A 26,068-nucleotide genomic window follows, 5' to 3' on the forward strand; every position below is an offset into this window, starting at 1 on the left:
CGCCTCCCGGATTTACGCCATTCAACTGCCTCAGCCTCCCGAGTAGCTGGGACCACAGGCGCCCGGCTAATTTTTTGTATTTTTAGTAGAGACGGGGTTTCACCCTGTTAGCCAGGATGGTCTCGATCTCCTGACCTCGTGATCTGCCCGCCTCGGCCTCCCAAAGTGCTGGGATTACAGGCATGAGCCACCGCGCCCGGCCTGATCCTAGCTTTTTGTAGGCTGACTGACCTAGGTGGTAAAAGATGTCCTGTACTTGTTCATTTATTCACACATACAACAAATATTTATTGACTTCTTACCATAAACTAAGGAGCCTGGTGGGGATGCCGCATAAACAAACAAGCAAAAATAGACAAAAATCTTTGTTCAGAAATAAAAAAATATAGAAAATTTTATAGAATATATAACATAGAAAATAGAAAAAAATATGAAAATAGCTTACTTTTCAGGGTTTTCCTTTTTTTACATACCCTTCATGGTTAACAGTTAATGGTTAATGGGTAGTACCCATTAACTCCCACCCTCCTTCCCAGCTATCTCCCAAGACTTAGTTTCAGGAACTAGAAAATTCTGATTCAGCTTGGGTGCAATGCCCCTAAAAGGGCGAGGCTTATTCGAAGCCCCAAATTCAGAAAAGCCAGCCAGACCTTGGAAGTTTAAGAAGGTGGAGGGCAGATCGCGGAACCAGTATTCTGATAGTTGTGGTTCTCTGAGGGAAGCCAATTCTGGGGACCGGTAGTGGAAAGCTCTTGCGCTGTTTCCGGCCACCTCAGCGGGAAGCGGAGACGCAAGCAGCTGGATCTCCGGTAACTGAGACATAGGGAATAACTGTTGTCGCGGCGGAAGAAGTGAGGACGACGCCAACGGCCTTCCGGGCCAGTGTTGGATCCCTGTAATTTGTGAAGATGGTGTTGCTAACAATGATCGCCCGAGTGGCGGACGGGCTCCCGCTGGCCGCCTCGATGCAGGAGGACGAACAGGTGAGCTGCTTACTAGATCCCCGCGACCCCAAGGCTGTGCCAGCGCGCTTTGCCCTTAGCATCGGATTCCTTCCTAGGGCCGAGAGACCTTTGTGACTTCCCGGGCACTCCCGACCTCTCTGAAGTGCTGTTTTATCTTTTGGTGTGGGAGAGACTACCGGTGAGAGGAATCTTTCCTGAAGGAGGAGTTCAGATTTTTGTGTTACCTGTTTCTCTTTAGAAAAACGCTCTGGAGAAGTGATAGCTTTGGTTGATTGTGATCACCCAGTGTTCTTTGACTCTTTAGGGACTTTGTTAAAAATCAGGATTTCTAATTTTCTGCTGCTAACAGGACTGCTGACGGATAAATCCTGGGACAAATCAGCCAAGTTCTTCAACTCTATAACGTAGCACCTGATCCTTGACCTAGCTTGCTGACATCTTTTGAAAGTGGGTGAGGTAATACTGCCACATAAAAGCACTTGTTAAAGTTCAGTACAGCACATTCTTTCAGGATTATTCCCAGTTCCCACCTTCTCCAATACGCCGTACCACATTCCTGCAATACATTGTAACTTATTTTTTTGTCTTTCAATAACTTGAGTTTCTTAGCGGGCAAACGACGGATCTGAATCATCTCTGTTATTCATACCTTTTACAATGGCTGCTTTATGCTAGTAGGTGCTCAAAAATATATTGAATTGATTGAAAACAGCAATAACTCCAGGTGTCTTAAAAAAAGCTGTTTTGTGTTTTAGAATCACAGTGGAAATTTCTGAAGACAAGTTTCTGGAGCAAGCTTGGGAGGTTCTGAAGACAAAACTGACAATGGAATTTATATAATTTGTTTAAAGTGATCAATTTTATTTTACTTTTTCATACAGTCTAAGTAGTGTTTTAAAACCTTGAGCCTTAAAAAAAGATGAGATATAGAAAAAAATAGGTTGCACATTTCTTCTTTTGGACTTTTCATTCATATATTAATGCAAAAAAATTTTTATTGAGCACATCAAATGTGCCAGGCATAGTGTTAATGCAGGGGGTTAGAGTACACAGTCTCTACCTTTGTGGAGCTTACAGTCTAGTGGAAAAATCAGATAACCAACATACTATTAAAATGTAGTTTAACTGCTAAGGAGAAGGAAGAAGGTTTTGTCGAACATGGAAAATGTATCTAAGTTGGTTTTAGGAAATCAGGAAAGTCTACCCAGAAGGTATGACATTAAGGTAACAGTAGGATCCAGTAGTAAGGAACTATTCTCTTTAGTTATATGCCTTTTTAGGTTTGATTTGGAAATATATTTACTTTCACTTTTAGGAGAGTGGTGATACAGATAATAAAGTGGCAGGTCATGCTAAGTGAAATAAATTCTATTCATTACATAAAAACAAAGTCTAATCTTTGAAATAAACTGTGAACAATTTAACATACCCTGATTTGCTAATGTGAAATGTTTTTCAGGAATGTTCTAGGACCATCCTGCAGAAGGAATGTAATTGTTCCAGTGAACCTAGGAATATGATTTGAACAAAGTAGATAGTGTAGGGAAATATCCTTGAAGGATGTGTAGTTTGACTAAAAAATAGTTTTCCTATAGTGGGTGGGTGTGTGTTGGGGGTAGCAGGGATGGAATCTGGTCAATTTTTAAACTATGGCACTGAATTCCAGTGTGGGCAAAGAATACAAAGTGAACTCGAAAGTCTACTTCATATTAGTGGCCCTTACTCTCTGACGTGATACTTTTTGAAAAATTAATTGATTTGCTGTTAATTCTAAATTTGGTATTGATTTCATATTGGTTTATCAAGATGGATTGCTTTGTTTAATTGACAAGGAAAGAAATTTTACACACAAATATTTTTGTGATTGTAGTGCCATAATATTTTCCCTTAGGAGTTTTGACTTTGAATAATAAAGTTTGCCTAAACTTTTAATGTCTGTAAAAATCTGAATCTTAGACTTAATTTACTATTTTAATAGTACACATAACATTTATAGAAGTGCCTACTACATACCAAACACTGTGCTAAGCCTATAAAGTACATTTTTAAATTTAATCCTCATACTACCATATTAGAATAGGTACTATTAAAATCTCCAATTATAGATAAGGAAGCTCTGAGGTTTAGAGAATATAGATCGCTTGCCTAAATTCACTCAGCTAATAAGTGGCATAATGAAATTTTTCATCAGGGTTTGTCACCTTGGCACTGTTGACATTTGGGGATGGATAATTCTTTGTTCTTGGGAACTGTCCTGTATATTGTGTAGGAGGTCCAGCAATATCCCTGGCCTCTACCCTCTAGATGCCAGTAGTACCCACCACCCTTCCCCACTTCGTTTGTTTGTGTGGCAACAAAAATATTTCTAGACATTGCTAAATGTCCCATGGGGGCAAAATCATCCCGACTGAGACCCAGTGATTTTTATTAAGTATTGTCTGAGTTGACTAGAGCTTTAGTGCCTAACCACTGTACTTTATTGCCTTGTTCTAAGGCCTTTTCATGATGCCTTAACCTCTTAGGAGTCCAGGAATAACTTTTTAATAAACAGGTATCTCAACCAAACAGTTTTATATTTAAGCACCTTAATTGTCCAGGCCAAATAATTCAATGTATCTTCATTTTTGTTTGTTTTTGTTTTCTTATCAGTGTACTTTCAATATTTATACTGATAATAGATATCATATTTTAGGTATTTACTGGGTGCCTGTACAACCTGCCGTATTACCGAAGATGGATATTCAGATAATACAATAGAGAGTAAAATTCACAAAATAATGTAGACAGAGTATTTTATACAGGGTGTTTCCTCTGGGTTTAACTGAAAATTTAGACTTAGGGCAGGAAGAGAGATGAGCTTTTCTTCTCAAATGTGGACTCCTTAACTGATATCCTGTTTATCTTTTTTCTTCATTCCTTTTATGGGTATGTTTCTCCTTTTAGGATTTTTGCAATTTCTTTATCTACCTTTCTGTTCTGCCTCAAAATTATTGTATTTTCTTTCATTTTCCTCTGGCATCGTGAAGGGCAGTCCAGACTTGAAGAAAGTGTTAGATCTAACCAAATAGGCAGCAAGAAGCTCCAGGAAAGCAGATAACATGTTGTACAGTTAAATAGTCTCACGCTCCCAATCACTGAGGGTTGATTAATCCACTTAACTGTAATTGCTTTTGGAGGAAAGTAGTTGATTCTTGGTGCTGCTGGTCTTTGACCAGCTGAGTTCAGTGGGTATTTAAAAATGGTAAGAGCTATGAAGGCAAAAGTTATTATTTGATACAACTAGTTGTTCAGCAGTCCCAGGTGACAGCACCGAAAAGTATTGTGGTTGTGTGTCAAGTTACTACCTTCTACCTTTTGTAATATATAGATCCATATCCTAAATTTGCTATTGGATAACCTCAAATTTGTTTCACAGTTTTTCCAATTATTCCGATCCGCTGCATTATTGGATTACTAATAGATATCTTATAATTATATCATATACAAATTTCATTAATCTTTTCTAGATGAAGTAGAAAACAGAATGAGGACATCTAAATATTTTTAGGTGGACTGGCTAACTGTTGGCCCTTTGTGACTTTGATCTTGAAAGCAAACTAAAGGTCAGTATGTAAAACAGTGGTTATGTTGTTTTGTGAGATCCAGAGCAGAGCTGCCCCATGGTTTCTTGAGCATTTCCAATGAATTAGAATTACATAGTAAGACTTCACCTAAAAGTTGGATCTACTATTGAAACAATTTCAATTATAGAGTTCGGATAGCATAATGCTTAGGAGTAGGAGGTCCAGGGCCAGATTGCCTGCTTTCAGATCCTAGTTCCTCCCTTTTTAGCTTAGAGTCTAAAAAGTTTGACTTCTCAAGTAAAAAATTGGCCTAATAATTCTAATCACCTCATGAAGATTAAACGAGTTAAATAATGTAAAGTGTTCAGAACAGTGCCTGGCAGAAAGTGAACACTTAATAATTTCATATGGTCATTTCTGAAGAATCTAATTCCATCTTGCCTTTCTTTTTTTTTTTTTTTTTTTTTTTGAGATGGAGTCTCACTCTGTTTCCCAGGCTGGAGTACAGTGGTGTAATATTGGCTTACTGCAACCTCTGCTCCCCAGGTTTAAATGATTCTCCTGCCTCAGCATCCTGAGTAGCTGGGATTATAGGCACCTGCCTCTACACCTGGCTAATTTTTGTATTTTTGGTTGAGACGGCATTTCAGCATCTTGGCCAGGCTGGTATTGAACTCCTGACCTCGTGATCCACCTGCCTTGGCCTCCCAAAGTACTGGGATTACAGGCGTGATCCCACATGTCCAGCCTCATCTTGCCTTTCTTAAAAGTTTACAGATCAGAATTGCATCTAATCAATACACTGGATGCAAATACATAATGAATGAATGATTTTTCACATTACAAAATTAATTTGTGCATATTAGAGAAAGGTCAGTAAATACATAAAAGCAAAGTGACCAAAATGTTAACAGTGTGTATTAGCTATAATCTGTACTCGAATTATATCCATTTTGGTGGATGACCTTAAACATATGTATGTGTGTATAACATTAAATAATAGGTAATATCGTAAGACTGTTTCACCTAATTCTTTCCACTTAACAGTATTTAATGAATATTTTCTCATATCATTAAACTCTATACAGCATTGTTCTAATGGCTGCATAGTATTCCATTATATGAATATGCCAGAAAGAGTATTGCTTAACCAAGAAGATTGTGCTAGCATTGTGTTCTCAAGGATGGTAATGCTAACTGAACCAGCATGGTAAGATGTTGGTTGGCATACCATAATCCCTATAAGTACATCCCCAGTGTTGTATATTGGCAGTCTTTACATTGCTGTTTGCAAATTCCTGAAATTGCAGAATGCTTTTGGCCAGTTTTTATTAGGTGATACAGTTGTTAGTCTTTCTCTCAGGTTACAGTAATGTTTACAGTGCCTCTTGTAAAGTCAAAGGATTTGTACCAATCTGAGTGACAATTTTTTCCATGTTTCTTCAACTAGTCCTTTTAAGCAAAGAACTTATATTTAACACTGGTGGTTGCAGTTATGTAAAAAATACTGATGTCACAGCCCCACCTCCAAGATGCTGACTTTAGTTGGTTTGGTGGTGGAGAGTAAGTCATAAGTCATAAGTAGTTTTATTTTTGAGATTCCCCAAGTGATTCTATTGTGAAGCCAAGGTTGAAAATCACAGATCTATGTTGATATTCTTTCTTGGCACTTGAGTAGCATTCCCAACATTATTTGCATCCCTTTTATCTACTTTTGTGGGTTCAGATCTCTTCAGAATGGCATTGGGGAAACAAAAAGATTGGTAAGTACCATTCAAATTTAGGAAAATAGAATATTGTGCACTAGTTCTTATTGGCTAAAAGTATATGACAGTATTCACTCTTGTTGGCTGACCATATAAGTAGTACTGTTTAATATGATAATTTCAATATAATTATTATAAAGTACTGTTTAATATATAAAACTGTACATATATACATACAGACATACATATGTTAATATAGAACTATTTCTCAAATATGTAACAAATATATGTCAATAAAACAAATTATTGCCGTAACAGTGGTATTAAACAAGATAAATCTACAAACTAGTACCTCAACTGGACTCTGCCTATCTCCCCTGGTTCACCTCATGCTTATTCACCTTCTTACTCATATTGAAATTTCCGGCCGGGCGCGGTGGCTCACGCCTGTAATCCCGGCACTCTGGGAGGCCGAGGCGGGCGGATCACGAGGTCAGGAGTTCGAGACCATCCTGGCTAACACAGTGAAACCCTGTCTCTACTAAAAAATACAAAAAATTAGCTGGGCATGGTGGCGGGCACCTGTAGTCCCAGCTAATCGGGAGGCTGAGGCAGCAGAATGGCGTGAACCCAGGAGGCGGAGGTTGCAGTGAGCCGAGATCACGCCACTGCACTCCAGCCTGGGCGACAGAGCGAGACTCCACCTCAAAAAAAAAAAAATTTCCAGTTCACCATTTTTATATATAGCTTAGAATCTTATTATCCTGTAATTGTACGTTTGCTGATCTGCCACTTTATCATTTTATTATTGCTTCCTTGTTTTTACTATCAACTTAGCAGTACAATATCTACAATTTTAAGATATCACTTTGTACTTTATCAAAGTTAGACCTCAGATCTTGGGAGACCCTAGCATAAATACTTTTCTACTTAAATATTTAGTTATTAAATATCTGCCAAAGGGAGGCTATTCTTTCTATGTAAAATAAATAATTCCAAAATAGAATTGTGTCTTTGCATCATATGGCAGTGTCTTAGTCTGGGTTACTATAACAAAATACCATAAACTGGGTGGCTTGTAAACAACAGAAATTGATTTTTCTAGTTCTGCAAGGTGAAGATCAAGCACCAGCAGATTATTGAGGGCCTATTCCTGGTTCATAGATGTCACCTTCTGGCTGTTTCCTCACATGGTAGATGGAGCAAGTTAGCCCTCTGGGGTCTCTTTTATAAAGGTACTAATCGCATTCTGGAGGGCTCTACCTTCCTGACTTAATCACCTCCCAAAGGTCCCACTTCTTCATACCATCACTTTGGGGGGTTAGGATTTCAACATGAATTTTGTGGGGGATACCAGCAAACATTCAGACTATAACTGGATAGCTGGCAGAAAGCTCCCCTTCCCCACATGTGGATGGATAAACAATGTCTATTTGCTTCCCATTCTTCAGGCACTTCCTTTCCCTGTTGGATCTAGTAGATTGGTGATGCATGGTTGTCTTCTTTTGAAATGACACTGCTATTTTTCCAATAGATTTGCCCCCTCTTTTTTAAAAGAATAATTGTAAAATCAGTTAGAAATTGTTCAGGAAAATATTGCCAGTAATTATAACATCTGAATGCTGTTATTTTCATTTTTGTCTGCATATATCCCTCGATATTCAGACTTTTGCTGTCCAAACTTGGGAACCAAATAGATTTATTCAGTAAAGGGTATCTGACATCCTAATCTTTGTGTCTACTCTTGGTCATTTTTACCTAATTGCAGTCAAAGTGTTCATAATAATTTGTAGTTATGAGTACACACATTTAGTTTTGTTTAAATGCTCAAAACTGTAACAGTTGTGGAAGGTTCTTCTGAATATCCAACATAAAAATGAAATTCATCAATCTTGTTTCTAGGATTTCCCCTGAGTATAGCATATGCTGTATAGTTCTGTGCCAGTAACTGCAAATGAAATGGGTTAGGAGGAGAGTACTGTCCTAACAGTGGAAAGAACACTGGATTGAAAGTTAAGAGTGCTCTAAGTGTATTTGAGGTGTATGCTTTTGCTTCTTAGCAAATAACAAATGCAGTCATCTTGAAGAAGTAGGGGTTAGGTCTTCCTCTGTACTCTGAAAGTAGGTTGTCTTTCTTTCATTAAAATGAATCTTACTTACCTGTAAATGAAGGACCTCATTCAGAGTGTCCTCATAATATAATGCTTCTCACTAATTGATACAGCTTTTTGTGGAAAATTCTTAAATGAAGATGTCTTCTTTCAGTCTGGCCGGGACCTTCAACAGTATCAGAGTCAGGCTAAGCAACTCTTTCGGAAGTTGAATGAACAGTCCCCTACCAGATGTACCTTGGAAGCAGGAGCCATGACTTTTCAGTGAGTATAATCTTGATTTCTTTATGATCATTTAAGTGTGAAATACAGTAACAGAATGCCTGATAAAAATAATAATTTTTTAAAAGTAAAGATTACTTAAAAATGTAGTCTTTTGGGAGAAGCAACTTCTCTGGCTCTAATTCTACAAAACGGACATCTTGTTTGTTTTTTTCAACATGTTTACAGTAATTTAACCTGTTAACATGTGTCTAATGAATGCTGTGCCCATCATGCAATAATAGATAACTTCTTGCTTCAGGACTGTCTTGGAGCCAGATATGTGTAGGTTAGTCCCCTTGCTCAAACATTTCCTAATAGTGTAACTTTGAGCAGCTCACATAACTTCTCTAAGCCTCAGTTTCCTCTGTAAAGTAGTGAAAATAAACATAGGAGATTTGAGAGGATTGTGGGGGAATCCACGTGTATTATTTAGCATCTTGTCTGACAGACATGGGAAGAGTCAATAAATATTAGTTGCTATTATTTTGAAAAAAGAAAATTATAGAAGAGGAGCATTTTAATCAGTGGTTAGACAATGATATAGCTGATAGAGGACTCAAAGGAACATTATTGGATTTTAAATTATCTACAAATAATTGGTATTTAATGTTTAGTACATGCCAAGTTTGAAGCTGACAAAATAAGAAGGATTAAAAAGGAACAGAGTACAAGAGCATCAGAGGAAAATAAAAACGGATTAGCTAAATAATCTTTGCTATTTTAGGGACTTAGATAGTAAGGTAACTTGGGCCAAGGAGGAGGCTGCTATGTTTACTTTTAAAAAACAAAACAAAAATTCTCTACCTACAAAAGACAAGTAAAAAGTACATCAAAACAAAAATAAAACCCTAGGCAATTGGCTAAGAAAATGTTGGACATTATGTTTTATAAAGTATTAATTTTTATAATATCTGAAATATTTTCTAGAACTCTAGAATTTTTAACACCAAAAATATAGTCACTTAATTCTAGTATCCTCATTTTCACCATGGTTTAGGGAACAAAGACCTAAGAAAGTTCTCGTGGAATTGAGAAGAGATTTTCTTCTGCCTGATTCCTTTAGACATTCATAATCTCATAACATCCTTTATTTCCATGCAAGAGCTATTAGGGGTTTATTCTTTGTCAGACCTTATATTGAGTCCTGCATTTAATGTCCCTGCCTGTTTGTTTGTTTGTTTGTTTGAGACGGAGTCTCGCTCTGTCGCCCAGGCCGGAGTGCAGTGGCGCGATCTCGGCTCACTGCAAGCTCCGCCTCCCGGGTTCACGCCCTTCTCCTGCCTCAGCCTCCCGAGTAGCTGGGACTACAGGCGCCCACCCCTGCGCCCACCTGGTTTTTTGTATTTTTAGTAGAGACGGGGTTTCACCGTGGTCTTGATCTCCTGACCTCATGATCCGCCCGCCTTGGCCTCCCAAAGTGCTGGGATTACAGGCGTGAGGCACCGCGCCCGGCATGTCACTATCTTTTAAAGCTGTTCTCTTAGTACAGAGAGAGACATATACTCAAACAAGTATACTATAATATCTTAAATGAAAAGGTGCTGTAAATTAGATTTAAATGAAATGTTTTGGGAACAGAGAGAAGGAAGGAACAAATTCCCATTTGTCGGGGGTAAGTTGGAAGAAACGGGACAGAGGAGGGGAGTATATATAAAGAAGTTTCACAGAAAAAATAATGGTAGAATTGAACATATGAAAATGAACAGGATTTCTCCAGGTACATAAAAGAGCATTAATGGTTAGAAAAAACAATATAAGCACAAGTCCACAAATATCTAAAGAACCTAGCATGTTGGAAAACAATCCGCCATTTGGATTACTAAAATATATGATAGAATGTTGCTTACACTTGTTTTGAAAGGCTGTAAATATAATACCATGGAGTATGATTTTATTTTGTAGGTATTAGGGAGCCCTTAGAGTTTGTAAGCAGGGTAATATGGTCATCTGTAGTCTCTGGGAATAAAACTGATGGTATAGAAGATGGTGTAGACTAAAAGCAAAGAGACCAGTTACTTCAGGTGCCCAAGCAAGGAATAAGACAGCTGTATTATTAACATTATTTTAAGGGGCCTGATGGATCATATAATAGTCTTTATACTTTATGGAGCCCTAGGATGCTTCAGGAGCCACATAGAAAGGGCAACGATGGGAGTATATATAATGCTTTGGGCCCCTAAACTCCTCCTTATGTTTTAAAATTTTTCCTTTTATTTTCAGTGGACATGTAATAATTACACATATTTATAGGATATGGAGTGTATTTCAATACACGTATACAATGTGTAATCAAATCAGAGTAATTAGCATATTCATCACCTCAAACATTTATTATTTCTTTGTGTTGTGAACATTCAAAATCCCCCCTTGTAGCTTTTTGAAAATATGCAGTAAGATATAGCTAGCTATATTCACCCTACAGTTCTGCAGAACACCAGAACTCATTCTTCCTATCCAGTTGTGTTTTTTATCCATTAACTTGCCTCTGCCCATCCTCCCCTTCTCTCTACCTTTCCCCACTTCTAATACCCACAGTTCTACTCTCTACTTCCATGAGCCCAAAAGTTTTTTTTGGCTCCTACATATGAATAAGAACATGCCATATTTATCTTTCCGTGCATGACTGATTTTACTTAATGTATTGTCTTCTAGATTTATCCATGTTGCAGCTAATGATAGAAATTCGTTCTGTTTTATGGCTGAATAGTATTCCATGGTGTGTGTGTGTGTGTATGTGTGTGAAAAACACTTTTTAAATCCATTATTCTGATGATGGACATTTCTTTTGATTATCCATAGATATTATGAATGGTGCTGCAGTAAACATGGGGGTACAGATACGTTTTTAACATAATGAGTTTCTTTCCTTTGGAGAAATACCCAGCAGTGGGATTGCTGGATTGTATGGTAGTTCTGTTTTTAGTTTTTTGAGAAACCTCCACACTGTTTTCCATAGTGTGTAAAAGTTCTCTTTTCTCTTCATCCTCATCAGCATTTATTGACTTTTGTCTTTTTAATAGACATTTTAACTGGGGTGAAATAATATGTCATTGTGGTTTGTGGTTTTTATTTATATTTACCTGAAGATGAGTGATGTTGAGCATTTTTTCATATACTTGGCCATTCGCATGTCTTCTTTTGAGAAATGCCGGTTCTGTTCCTTGCCTACTTTTTAATTGAATTATTTTTGGTTTTCCTGTTGAGTTGTTTGAGTTCCTTGTATATTCTGGATATTAGTTCCTCATCAGATGAATGAAACTAGATCCCTATCTCATCATATACAGAAATCAACTTAAAGTAGACTAAAGACTTAAACATAAGACTCTAAATTATAAAACTACTAGGAGAAAACATAGGGGAAATGCTTCAGGGCATGAGCCTGGGCAAAGACTGTATGGCAAAGACTTCAAAGCACAGGCAGCAGAAAAGAAAGGAGACAAATGTGACTGTATTAAACTAAAAGCTTCTGCACAGCAAAGGAAACAACACAGTGAAGAGACAACCTGCACAATGGGAGAAAATATTTGCAAACTCCTACTTAAACTAAAGAACTTCTGATTTTATCTGATACATACATTGGCCTTCTGAATATAAGTTTTGCTTTTTATATATACATATTGCATATATAAAATATATATTTGTGTGTGTGTATGTATACTATGGCTAAAGTTGGAAAACCACTTAGTAGCCTAACATTTTTCTAAGAGTTTCTCAGACGTATAATCATATAGCGCCTTCCAGAGTGCATGGGAACTCATTATCACAAAAGAAAGTCAGTTTCATTGTTGAAAAGTTTCAGTTGATTACAGAGTTCTCCTGGACTGGAAATTAAGGAGTGTTATTAGTCTTGTACCCAGTAAACATTGTCATTAACCTAACATTTCTATCCACAGAAATTTCCAGATCTACTGTTTTTCTTTGTGGCTGGAGTTTAAATATTTGTATGCGAGTTTACTATGTAGAATCAAAGGGTGGATGGAGTCACAACTGTGAATTTTTCAAGAAAAAGTCTTAAGTATTAAGCAAAAAATAAATAACCCCATTTAAAAAATGAACAAAAGACATGAGCAGACATTTCTCAAAACATACTAGAGGCCAACAAACTAATGAAAAAGTGCACATCACTAATTATTGGAGAAATGAAAATCAAAACCACAATAAGATACCATTTCACAACAGTCACAGGGCTGTCATTAAAAAGTCAAAAAACAACAGATGCGGGTGAGGCTGTGGAGAAAAGGGGATTGCTTATACACTGTTCATGGGAATGTAAATTCAGCCACTGAGGAAAGCAGTTTAGAGATTTCTCAAAGAACTTAAAACAGAACTACCATTAGATCCAGCAAACCCATTAATGGGTTTATATCCAGAAGGAAACAGATCTTTCTACCAAAAATCATGCACTTGCATGTTCATTGCAGCACTATTCACAATAGCAAAGATATCAACCTAGGTACATATTAGTGGTGGATTGGATAAAGAAAATGTAGTACGTATACAGCGTGGAATACTATGCAGTCATAAAAAGGAATGAAATCATGTCCTTTGCAGCAACATGGATGGAGCTGGAAGTCATTACCTAAGTGAATTAATGCAGGAGCAGAAAACTAAATAGTGTATGTTCTCATAAGTTTATAAGCTAAACATTGGGCACTCATGGACATAAATATACTGAGGACTTACTAGAAGAGGAGGGAAGTAGGGGGCAGGGGTTGAAAAACTGCTGGGTACTATGCTTAGTACTTGGGTGACAGGATTGTTCATACCCCAAACCTCAGCATTATGCAATATAACCGGGTAACAAACCCGCACATATACATCCTCAAGCTAAAATAAAAGTTTAAAATGTTAGTTGAAGGATTGTGTAATGGGCTGGGTGCAGTGGCTCACACCTGTAATCCCAGCACTTTGGGAGACTGAGGCAGGTGGATCGCTTGAGGTCAGGAGTTTCAGACCAGCCTTGCCAAAATGGTGAAACCTCATCTCTACTAAAAATACAAAAATTAGCTGGGTGTGGTGGTGGGTGCCTGTAATCCTAGCCATTTGTGAAGCTGAGGCACGAGAATCGCCTGAACCGGGGAGGCAGAGGTTGCTGTAACTGAGATCATTGCCACTGCACTCCAACCTGGGTAATCTGGGTGATGGAAAGAGACCCTGTCTCAAAAAACAAACAAACAAAAAAAATTATCTAATGGATGAAAAAATATAATAAATATGTCTAAATACTCCTTTTAGAATATATGTCTAATAGGCCGGGCGCAGTGGCTCACGCCTGTAATCCCAGCACTTTGGGAGGCTGAGGCGAGCGGATCACGAGGTCAAGAGATCAAGACCATCCTGGCTAACACAGTGAAACCCCGTCTCTACTAAAAATACAAAAAATTAGCCAGGCGTGGTGGTAGCAGGCACCTGTAGTCCCAGCAGTAGCTGAGAAAGGAGAATGGCGTGAACCCGGGAGACGGAGCTTGCAGTGAGCTGAGATCATGCCACTACACTCCAGCCTGGGCATAGTGGCGCACACCTGTAGTCCCAGCTGCTCGGGAGGCTGAGGCAGGAGAATGGCTTGAACCCGGGAGGCGGAGGTTGCAGTGAGCCGAGATCAGGCCACTGCACTCCAGCCGGGGTGACAGAGCGAGACTCTGTCTCAAAAAAAACACAAAAAAAACAAAAACAAAAAAAGAATATACGTCTAATAATGGGAAGATGTTTGCTTTCTGATTCCAGGGATTTGTGATTTTAAATTGACTTTCTCATTTAGCCAGCCTTAAAGTGTTTAGGCTAGATTTTTAAAAAGTTTGCATGGTACAGAGATTCTACTTTAACCTGTTGTCAGTACTGTTACTTTACAGACAACTTCGTCTTGCTTTTTATGTCTCACCAGCTACATTATTGAGCAGGGGGTGTGTTATTTGGTTTTATGTGAAGCTGCCTTCCCTAAGAAGTTGGCTTTTGCCTACTTAGAAGATTTGCACTCAGAATTTGATGAACAGCATGGGAAGAAGGTGCCCACTGTGTCCCGACCCTATTCCTTTATTGAATTTGGTAAGTTTTTGCCCCTCACTTCTCTCTATCAAGGGAGCAAACAGTATGGAGAAGCTGTTTGTTACACTGCTATAATATTGATACATTTTTTTCTGATGTTTACTTGTTGAAGTTTTAGCTTCTGCTTCCTTTTCCATTCCACTTCTTTTTGTCTTTTTGAGTGACTAAGGCTTCCTTCTGAAAAGCAATTTTCTCTAGTCTTTTGATCTTTCCCCCATAGAAATTGTTGCCTTTTGCCCTTTTCTGTTATTTGGTTTGATTCTTCATTAGAGTCACATGTGACAGGAACTGTGCCTAAAGATCTACTTGACTGGCATATAATGGCTGAGTTCTTCTTTACCCCAGTCCGCAGACTCACAGTCATAATAAGGCTCATTTTTGGAGATCAGAATTGGGAAATCAGAAAGAATGGTGCTTTGTTTCTTTTAGTAGAATAAGATCCTCTAATTAAAAAACAAAACAAGACAAAGACATAGAAGATACATGGTACTCAATGGTATTGGAGTATAATATTTACTACATTCAGGAATAGTGAGCATAGGTGTCTGTATTTGTACAATTATAGAAAGACTAGTCACCTCAGACCTGGTAAAGTATCTGATGGTAAGGGATCAAAGGAAATGTCCTAAGTACAATAAGTACAGGAAGTGAGAACAAGTAGGATCAGGCTATATTGCTGTAATTTTTGGTTAAAAGAAATTAGTTTTACTGTCTCAGAATTTCTGAAGTGTTTCACGTTTGCTAGATAAATGGGTCATCTTGCTTTGGAAAAACACTCTAGTGTTTCATAACTGTACACTGTCCAAGTGCTGCTTTATATAATATCCAGTTTTTCAAATTTTATTTTTGTAGGCAGTAATAGTCCCGTAAACCTCCCTCAAAAATAAGACAAATATATCAGAGTCATACAGGAAATAGATGGCACACCCAAATTAGCTTAAGGGATTATATACAAAGATATGAATAGGCTGTAGGAGGAATTACAAGGTACAATAACCTCGGACCAGTAGCATACTGGTTGTTACCATCTCTAGGCCTGAATATATAAGGGGAAGGAGCAGTTTCTGAAACTGAAAAGGAGAACATTTCTAGAGAAGCCCAACTTGAGAGGAGCAGTAACTTTTGGTAGAGGGATACTTCCAGAAGAAGGATACTTGCTTCTCTGAAAGAAGCCAGGGGAATAAATACCCTGACATCACTGTCTGTCCTTCTTCCCTACTGTTGGGGCTTCTTCATTGCCTGAACCTAACTGGCACAGGGCAAGGAGTCTATTGAGGCACTTCATCCCAGTCAGCTTCCCAGTGCAGAAAGCAAGGTGCAGGAGGGCAGAGAGGAGATCTAAAGAGGCAAATGAAAGGGGTACAGCACACTTAAATTAAGATATTTGCCAAAAGTTGAAAATATCTTTAATAGTAAGTCATTCTTCTTATAGTTTAGAGAAATACTGATATGAGCAAAAGATGGATGAGACTTCAGTTTTTATTTATTTATTTAGAGACAGAGTCTCACTCTGTCGCCCAGGCTGGAGTGCAGTGGCATGATCTCGGCTCACTGCAACCTCTGCCTCCTAGGTTCAAGTGATTCTTGTGCCTCAGCCTCCTGAATAGCTGGGACTAGAGGTGCATGCCGCCATGCCCAGCTAGCTAATTTCGGTATTTTTGGTAGAGACGGGAGTTTTGCCTTGTTGGCCAGGCTGGTCTCGAATTCCTGGCCTCAAGTGATCCACCCACCTTGGCCTCCCAAAATGCTGGGATTTACAGGTATGAGACATAGTGCCCGGCCGAGACTTCAGTTCAGTTTTATATTGGTATTTTGGAAAGCTCCCTATTACATATTTGCTTTACCTGAGGTTTTAGAATGGAATGAAACTGGGAATGTATATTAGGGAAAATACTTTAAGGTAATGTTTCTCAGCTTTTTAATGATCATGAACCCTTTTGCCATGTTAGGCTGTAATAATGCTAGAGTGTTACCAGCATCCTTTTAAGGAATATATAGAGTTAAGTAACCCTAAGGATCCTCAGAATACTGTTTGAAAATTTCTGTTTTCAGGAAAGGCTTACTATAGTGGGTCTTAATTTCTCTAAGGCTTCTGATAGCAGCCTTAGATAGCAAATACTTCTAATTCAAAGGAAATTCAAAGGACATTTCTCCTGAATGGTCATCTAGTTATACCTTTACATCTTATAAATGAAGAAATCAAAAGCCTAGGTTTTGATATTCAACCAAGAGTTTGGTTAACCATGGACAGTGGCAAATCCAGGAATAAACTCTGAACTTTTTTTTTTTTTTTTTTTTGAGGCAGAGTCTCACTCTGTCACCCAGGCTAAAGTGCGGGGGCATGATCTCGGCTCACTGCAACCTCTGCCTCCCAAGTTCAAGTGATTCTCCTGGCTCCGCCTCCCGAGTAGCTGAGATTACAGGCGTGTGCCACCACACCCGGCTAACTTTTTGTGTTTTTAGCAGAGACGGGGTTTCACTGTGTTAGCCAGATGGTCTTGATCTCCTGACCTCATGATCCTCCTGCCTTGGCCTCCCAAAGTGCTGGGATTACAGGCGTGAGCCACCGCACCTGGCCAACTCAGAACTTTTAATTTCCTACCTCAGTACTTCGATGGCTGTGAAAGAAATTGTTCATGGTCACTTTTCTTCATCATTCTAGATACCTTCATTCAAAAAACCAAGAAGCTCTACATTGACAGTCGTGCTCGAAGAAACCTAGGCTCCATCAACACTGAATTGCAAGATGTGCAGAGGATCATGGTGGCCAATATTGAAGAAGTGTTACAACGAGGAGAAGCACTCTCAGGTATCTAAAAGCAATGAGTCTTATGAAGAAATGGTTCTCATTCCATAGACAAGGATAGCTCATTTTGCAGTGCCTTTTATGCTGTTAGATTCTACCTAGGACTGTTAAGAATTTATCTCCCAGAAGTACATTACATTACAATGCTTCCAATATGATGTGTTTTTTTTCTAGCGTGATTAGTTTTTGTTGAGTTGGAACAGTGTAAAGGACTCATCCATATTAGAAGCAATGATTATTTCTAAGATATTCACAAAATTCAGTAAATTATATACAGAAACACTGTATAAGTTAAGGGAAATGAAAAGAATGAGAGAAAATTGTCAACGATTTATTGCAGTGGTTTTTAGAGTAGCCTCTTTGGGAGACTTTACTGCTGCCAGATCAATCTTTATAAAATGCCATTTTCATCAAGACATTCCTCTCTGAAAAACTTTTAAATCTGGAACTACAAGATAAGATCCAGTCTGACTTATTTTTCCATCAGTCAGCCATTGTTATTGAGAGCTTGTTATTTGTAGGGTATTGTGCTCTATATATGGAAAATAAGGATGCAAATGTCTATCATTCTCTAGTTCACAAACATTCTGCTGCAGCCACGCCAGCTTCTTCACTATCCTTAGTGGTCTATTCTGCCTTAATGCTGGACCTGTTCTATAAGACGTGCATAAGAACTGCCTCTTTAAAGAAGCCTTCTCTGATCCTTATAGCCTGTATCAAATTAATCTCTTCTGTACTTTAAACTCCTAAAGCACTTAGTAACATAGTGTTTTTAAAACATATTACATGTATGTGTTTACTTAATTTACCTTAAATATACATATTTATTAAATACCTAACTTACATATTAAATATATATTAAATATATTTCCATATAACATAAATATATATTTCATATATTTAAATATTTATATTAAAGCAGGTAAACATATTTGGATAATTAAATATTTTTATATAATTTCATATATTTATTTTTTTGAGACAGAATCTTGTTCTGTTGCCCAGGCTGGAGTACAGTGGCACGATCTTGGCTCACTGCAACCTCCACCTCCTGGGTTCAAGCGATCCTCTCACCTTATCCTCCTGAGCAGCTGGGGCTATAGGCGTGTACCACCACGCCTGGCTAATTGTTGTATTTTTTTAGTAGAGATGGGATTTTGCCATGTTGTCCAGGCTGATCTCAAACTCCAGGGCTCAAACAATCCGACCACTTCAGCTGGGATTCAAAGTGCTGGGATTACAGGCATGAGCCACCACACCCAGCCCTTTATATAATTTTAAAAGTGTAGGTAATTAGGCAAAATTAGGTTAAAAGTATATGTATATTTACCTGATATTTAAATATTACCTAAGTGTTTAATGTGGACATGTAAGCTCTTTAAATAGTGTTTACATATTTTATATCTGTTTCACATACTTCTTATATATCGCCCATAGTAATGGTCACAAATAGGTTCCTTAATAAGTATTTTTGAATTCAGCCATGCTATATATTCGTTAGTAAATGAGTTTTCTTTTATTATGAACTACAAACTGTAACTTTTTTGTGAGTAGTGAGCAGTTATTCATTTACCTTCGCACTCTTTAAGTATCAAATTTCGAGTGAGTGAGTGTGTAAGTTTTTGTCATACAGACTTGCAATTCCTATATAGGATAAAGTAGACTAGCACAGGAATTTTTCTTATATCACTCATGCAAGACTCTAAATTCCTTAAAGGCAGGGATCATGTACATTTTGATCATTGTTGTATCCTCAGCACTTCACAGGGTGCCTGTAACGTAAATATTTGTTAAATGACTTCTCTAAGCAATAGCTTTGTCTTTATGTTATCCTGTATTTCAAAATGTTCATGTATAAATTCTCTCAACTATGACTTGTTTCACATGGTCTAATAATTGTTCCTCTGCTGAGTTATTCTCAGCAGATTTAGATTTATTGAGCACTAACTATATACCAGGCCCTGTTCTAGGCATTCAGGATATAGCAGCAAACACAATAATGTAAAATCTCTGTCCAGCGGAGTGTATATTCTTGTAGACTCTGTAAAAAGATGCCCTATGCATTGTCATGGTTATTTCTCAGTCCCTGACTCTTTTTTCCTGGCTAGATGTTTTTCTTACTCATGTGATGAGTTGCTAATTCAGACGTGGCTGTCATGCCTGTGTTATTAAGTAACGCCATGTTTCCCAATCAAAACCAGTCTCTATTAAGCAACTCCAAATATTCCAAAAGCATTCTTTAAGGAAGAAACAATCAGATTGCAAAATAGTTTTTCTGAAATTTAAAGAAGTGAAAAGTTTGATCAGAATTTATTATGTCAAATGGAGAGTTTGTGTTTATTATTCAAATATGCCCTATATTTTAATCTGGTCTAGCTTGTGTCTATCTGGCTATTTCTCTAAGTGCTTAGTTAACTGTTATAAGAAGATAACATTACAAATGTCCTTGGGGGTGAAAAAGCTTGCCAGAAAATGCTAAAAAGCTTAATTTACTTGGGTTTTTTTTTGGTAGTACTTCTTATTGTATTTTAGTTACAACTTTCCTGTGTCTATTGAAATATAAATCCTGATAGCTACTTCATAGTAGTCTTTACTTTGTGGTTTAGCAGTCATCATTGAAGTATAGCTTAAGACTGTGTTTGGTTAGTTGAATTGTCTGATTATCTGAGTTTGTTTTACATAGATTATCATTATCGTTTTTCAATATATAAGAGAATATGATTCAGACCATTAGAAGATTATGAAGATAGTAATTATTAACATGTAACAATTATTATAATTTATCATGTGCAGGCATTGTTGCTCACTTTACAGGCAATCTCATGTACATACAACCTTATGACATAGTTACTATTATTATCCCCATTTTATAGATGAAGAAACTAGGTTTTAAATTGGTTACATGTCTTGACCAATGTCACATAACTGGTACAGGTGATATCTGCACCAAAGAGTCTAAGGCCAGAACCTGCACTTCTAACCACCTTACTATATAGCCTCAAAAATTCAGACATAATCTGATCTGATAATTTTATTTATTTATTTATTTATTTATTTGAGATGGAGTCTGGCTCTGTCGCCCAGGCTGGAGTGCGGTGGCCGGATCTCAGCTCACTGCAAGCTCCGCCTCCCAGGTTTACGCCATTCTCCTGCCTCCGCCCCCCAAGTAGCTGGGACTACAGGCGCCCGCCTCGTTGCCTGGCTAGTTTTTTGTATTCTTTAGTAGAGACGGGGTTTCCCCGTATTAGCCGGGATGGTCTCCATCTCCTGACCTTGTGATCCGCCCGGCTCGGCCTCCCAAAGTGCTGGGATTACAGGCTTGAGCCACCGCGCCCGGCCTGATCTGATAATTTTAAACTGTATTATAGATTTTACAGTGTTTCAGGATCATCAATTAGTATATGCAATGTTAGCCTTAAAATAAAAATGGTGATTTAAGATTCATGGTTGTTGCAGTGCTGCTCATTTTGGTTATGTTTAATGCCTTAATACTTTTGGCAAAATACTTCCAAGGACTAATTAATGTTTTCCTTTTTTCCTCTTTGACAGCATTGGATTCAAAGGCTAACAATTTGTCCAGTCTGTCCAAGAAATACCGCCAGGATGCGAAGTACTTGAACATGCGTTCCACTTATGCCAAACTTGCAGCAGTAGCTGTATTTTTCATCATGTTAATAGTGTATGTCCGATTCTGGTGGCTGTGAAATAATGAATACAGTCCCTGTTAAGGGAGAACCTAGAACCCAGTAGGTGTATATTTTCAGGAAACTGAGCTCACAGAGATGTGTATTAGAATCCAAGTGGAACTTCTGCCTCTAAAGACCTTGAAAGAAAAGAGATGTCCTGAAAATGAAAGGTTACACCTCATTTAATGAAGCTTAACCCTATGTAGAAAGTCTGTTTCGGGGGCAGAGGCTTTCTCTGGGTGCTAAGCCATATATGTTAGGGAACAGTAGATTGTTATTTCGTTTTTTCCCTTCCAGTGCATTTTAAAAACAGCACTGACTGGGGCATTCTCATTCTCTAATGGAGCCATCAATGAGATTTAGTCAACCTGTGCTAGCAACATTCTGAAATTCCTTCAAAGAAGGCAGTCCTTTGGGAAGGTTTTTTGTTTTTGTTTTGACTCTAATCAACATTCCTTTTGTTGGTGACATTTGTGATTTTCAATAATCTGAGTTTTTGATGGCCTTTTAAACAAGACTCCAGTATGTGAAGGTTAATTGCTGTGCTCCACAGATCTTGTCTATTGGCCCCTGTCGAAAGTTAACCTTTGTTGTTTTCCTTTTATAATTTGCTTATTGCACAATTGCTTTAGGGTTAAGTGAATTATATTAAGATACCTTGAAATTATAGCACTCTTTGATTAAGAAGCTACAATGTTTCTCTCATTTACTCCTTAAACAAAATACTTAAATTAGTCTGGGTCATTATTACTTTTATTTTGCAGCATTTGGTTTGTACTAGTGTAAGACCAAGTATAGGATATGGATGAGGCCCCTGGCTTCATGAGAAGAAAGGAAGGCCCAGGTTATAATTACAGCTTTCTCCTGCCCCTTCTTTACTTTCTCTACCACAGTTTTCTCCACTGTTTGTTTTCCTTCTGCCACAATTTGCTAACATTTAAAAAATTTTCCTGCACCCAGTAGTTTCATGTCCTGTAGACATCCTCTTAGGACATTCTCAAATTTCAAAATAAAAAATATTCATTTATGTAGTTAATTAAATTTAAAGTCTTTGCAGATCAACTACTCAAACTACCAAATACATTTACGTGAGAAAAAGTCTCTGAGAGCACTTCATTCCTGTTTTGGTTCATGTAAATTCTCTGAGAATGTTCTAGAGATAGATAACTCATTTACAGTGGTTTCTATTAACTAATTAAAGTACCCATGAGTTTTTCCTTTTCTGCTCAGGGATGATGGGGATTTCCTTTTACCTTCTGAGGTAGAATTTTTTAATGGGGAAAATAGGCCTTTTAAATATTATCGCAAGGGTCTACAATATAACGTAAAACTCCTGTACATACTGCAGATATTTCTTTAAATTGTACAGGAAAATGAGCGAACTTTTTATTTCTTAATATCTTTGGCAAAAACTTTAACCAGTAAGCAATTTTATAACCCTGAGGGATCCTCAAAGATACTATCCTGATTCCTGGTAAGGAAAAAAATATTATTTCCTTATAACAAGGCAAGGAGGAATGCTATTTTATTCCTGATAATTTATAGAACTAGAATTTTTTTTTCTTTTATGGACCTAAATCTGCCAATTGGGAATTTTGTGCATGCAATATGAAGTTACTTTTTATAGATAATAAGTGCTTTTAAGTCCCTAAAAGGCTCCTGCCTAAGTAATGATGATGTTGATAATAAAAGCCTTTGAAAGGCTGAAAACCTAAATAATGGTACCCTAGTATTTGGAGCTTCTATAGGAGTGGAGAGGGGCAGCTCATTGTTGAGAGTTGCATGCTGCAACCTAATGGTCAGCAATGAAATAAATACTTCTAGAATATTCACTTCAGTGTGAAGTTTTATTATCTAGTTAATTTATATACATACATCCTTTGTAGATACATTTCTCTCTAATTTTGTTGGGCTAATTAAGAAAGGGATGGGGTAAATGTCAACAAAGGAAGAAGAAAGTGGTTTAAGATCAGGGTGGCAGAAAAATTAGAGAACAAGAATATCGTAATATGGCTCCTGGTTTTCTTTATAAGAGGCAGTGGGAAGATCTGACTAGATGAAATGTATCAGCAACCAAAGTGGCATCTAAAATAGAGTGGGATAAATAGTGTATGGGGTTATTGGAGGCACATTAAGAAAGGACACCTAATTTATTTTGGGAAGAAGTATGGTAAGAGAAGACTTTCTAGAGAAGGAGAATGGGGCATTCTAGGGAGAGTCAGTGGCATGCGCAAAGGCATGAATAAAGACAGCGAGGCATAGTTTGGAAATGTAACAGCTCGGTTCAGCTTAGCCCATAGGGTAAGCACAGACAACAGAGGAGACTTGAGGAATGAGAACTAGATTGGTACACTATCATAAAGGGACTTGTCTACCATGCAGAGGATTTTAGACTATCTTAACGGCAGTGGCAAAGGATGGCATCAGATTTATAGTTTCAAGTGATCATGTAGGCCTTGGCATAAAGGATATATTAGGGAGGAAGCCTGGAAGTAGGGAGAGGAAAATAAGGAGCCATCAAAGGCAGAATGAAACTTAGGCAGATTTCAAGTGATTTTCCAGAAAGATGTGATCAGAGGCACCAGATAATAACTATTACATAACACTTTCTTTGTTAGGAGCTTATTTCTCACACTGACCAAACCTTTTGAAGTAAGTACTCTTCACACCACTATATAAATAAACTTTACAAAGGATTCTGCTTTAAGACATGAGAGAGTTAAGTAATTTGCCCAAAGTCACAGAGTTAGAAAGTAATAAGAGCTAAGATTAGAACCTAGGCAGTTTGGCTCCAGAGTCTGTGCTCTTACCCTGTATTACCACCAAGAGGTCAAATAAATACCAAAAAATGTATTTTCGAATTTAACAACGAAGAACTTAATCATACAGGCAGAAGTAATTCCAGAGCACTGGGGACAGAAGCCAGATCGTCATATGGGTTAAAGAGTGTGTAAACTACTAGGAAGTAAAGACATAGAACTACTCTCACAAGAGAAATAACTTTTCTGGTTATTATGACACTGAACTTCATGGCTTGTTTTAATTAAGACATCTTACAAGTGTCAAAATTTGGAAATATTTGGACACTTTATACACTCTTTTTAAATGTCTGACAATTGTTCTTGAGCATTTCAAGAAACCTTTGAAAATCTGATGAAAGGTATGTGCCATTACTCTAGAAAAAATGTTCCTGTGTACATGCACATTAAGTATCACATACTATTTCAGGCTGTTCAAAGACTACAAGTCTGTTCATGACCTAATGGTCCATGTTCCCTCAGTTAAGAGCTCCAGAGATACAGGATGTGAAACTCAAAGGTAAGTACCCAGAGCCATGAAAACTCCATTTGTGACTTGGAAGAATTCTACAATTTGAATTAACTTTGTGGAGAGAGAGATATTTTCGAAAAATTGTGTGTAGCAAAAAAAAATTCATATCAAATAATATTTTCCTGTAGTACATTCAAGGATCTGGTTTCACAGCAAAAAATTGTTTTGGTCTCAGTTCCTCAAAATCACATTTAAGGAGCTTGAGATTTATATTTTCTACTTAGTAAGTCTTACAAAAACAAGAAGGAAAATGGATAATCATTTATGCACACATAGGATTTAATAAAACATGTATAATATCTCATATTTTAAATTTCCACCCTATTGGTAGCTTTCATGACAAAGGGCTTGGGTGCTGGTGGCCATACAATTAAGGTTTTTGGTTAGTTTTGTTAGCAGAACTAGCTGACTCCTACCCTGGTGGGTTTTTCTTTTGTTTGTTTGTTTGTTTGTTTGTTTTCCCAGATGGCTCAGGAGAAAGGTAAATAGCAGTCATTGTATGTGTGACAGAATTTGAGATAGAATGAGCATATTGAGTCTCACATCCTATTCTTGTTACTGTCAGGCAGGGTTGACCTAGCAGTGTAAAACTATCACAAGCAATTCAGTCACTCAGTTCTCGTAAGGTTTATTTCAAGTACTGTAATAATTCATGTTTAGATTAGAAAAGTCACTAGAAAATTTGACTTCCATATAGTAATCTATACTTTTTTCTCTCATTTCCTTCATTTTTTGAGCCATAAGTATAAGGCAATTTACAGGTATTTTTACAATTGTTATAAGCATTTTTCTTTGCTTGCCCAAGGTCACATAGCTAGCAAGTTAAAGTAGATTCAAATCCAGGCCTGCTAGATACCAAATTATTATTTAAGAGTACTTTTCACTACTCCTAAATAATGACACAGATATGTTTGTCTTACATATTTCACTTTATTGTCAAGTTATTAGTATGTTTATTTTCAAAAGATATTGTTTGCAATTTCTTTTTATTATTCCGTACTTTTTAAATTTACTTCATTATCACCTCTTCTTTTATTCTTTTAAAATAATTTTTGCTTTTGTTATTTCGTTTTCCCTTTTTTACTCTTGGTTTGTAATACATCTTTCCTTATTTGCTCCTTTCTCATTTGATCTCAGTGTTAATCCGTTTTCCACATCTGATTCACTAAAATTTTAGGCCTTAAAAAAAAAATTCCTGATTCTCCTATGTCCTTTTGCCCATTCTCTTCTCCTTGCCTCACTTCTTTGATCTTTTTCCATTTTACTTTCATTTTTTGTTTCCCTAGATGTTTTTACATATAAGTTAATGTATTGCTGCAATTTTGCGTCTGTAAATTAGAGCTTCAGATTCAACTGAGTGTATTTATTCTTTATTTTTAGGCCTAAATTTATCTTACCTTTTACTGATTTTATAATATACTATGCTCTTTCATTTTAGTCTGCACATATTAGCCAAAGAAAATAGGCCCCTGTTTAAGAAGTCTCTGTAAAAAATGTCAAGCATGATAAGAATTCTTCAAGAAACAAGCTCCTCTAGTTTGTCTTCTATATTTAGAGCTTCAGCAGTTACCTGCATTACTGGTAACTCCCAAATA

The 26,068-nt window shown here is 37.3% G+C and overlaps 1 protein-coding gene across 1 annotated transcript; it reads left to right on the forward strand.

Moving 5' to 3' along the window:
* The first annotated feature begins 586 nt into the window (after window positions 1-586).
* Window positions 587-22,975, forward strand: SEC22B (SEC22 homolog B, vesicle trafficking protein). Its single transcript, XM_033197989.1, has 5 exons — window positions 587-983; window positions 8,500-8,609; window positions 14,491-14,651; window positions 17,314-17,460; window positions 21,007-22,975. Exons 1-5 carry the CDS (start codon window positions 909-911, stop codon window positions 21,159-21,161), a joined length of 648 nt encoding a protein of 215 aa, XP_033053880.1. The 5' UTR covers window positions 587-908; the 3' UTR covers window positions 21,162-22,975.
* The last annotated feature ends 3,093 nt before the right edge of the window (window positions 22,976-26,068 follow it).

Source organism: Trachypithecus francoisi, unplaced genomic scaffold, assembly GCF_009764315.1.
Source record: "Trachypithecus francoisi isolate TF-2019V2 unplaced genomic scaffold, Tfra_2.0 Lachesis_group5, whole genome shotgun sequence".
Lineage (NCBI taxonomy): Eukaryota > Metazoa > Chordata > Mammalia > Primates > Cercopithecidae > Trachypithecus > Trachypithecus francoisi.

Bases quoted from the DNA above. Each gene is read 5' to 3' on its own strand.
- SEC22B (XM_033197989.1), top strand. From the start codon at position 909: ATGGTGTTGCTAACAATGATCGCCCGAGTGGCGGACGGGCTCCCGCTG. The intron at 8,610-14,490 runs GTGAGTATAATC...ATGTCTCACCAG, and splicing joins GCAGGAGCCATGACTTTTCA to CTACATTATTGAGCAGGGGG. The intron at 14,652-17,313 runs GTAAGTTTTTGC...TCATCATTCTAG, and splicing joins CTATTCCTTTATTGAATTTG to ATACCTTCATTCAAAAAACC.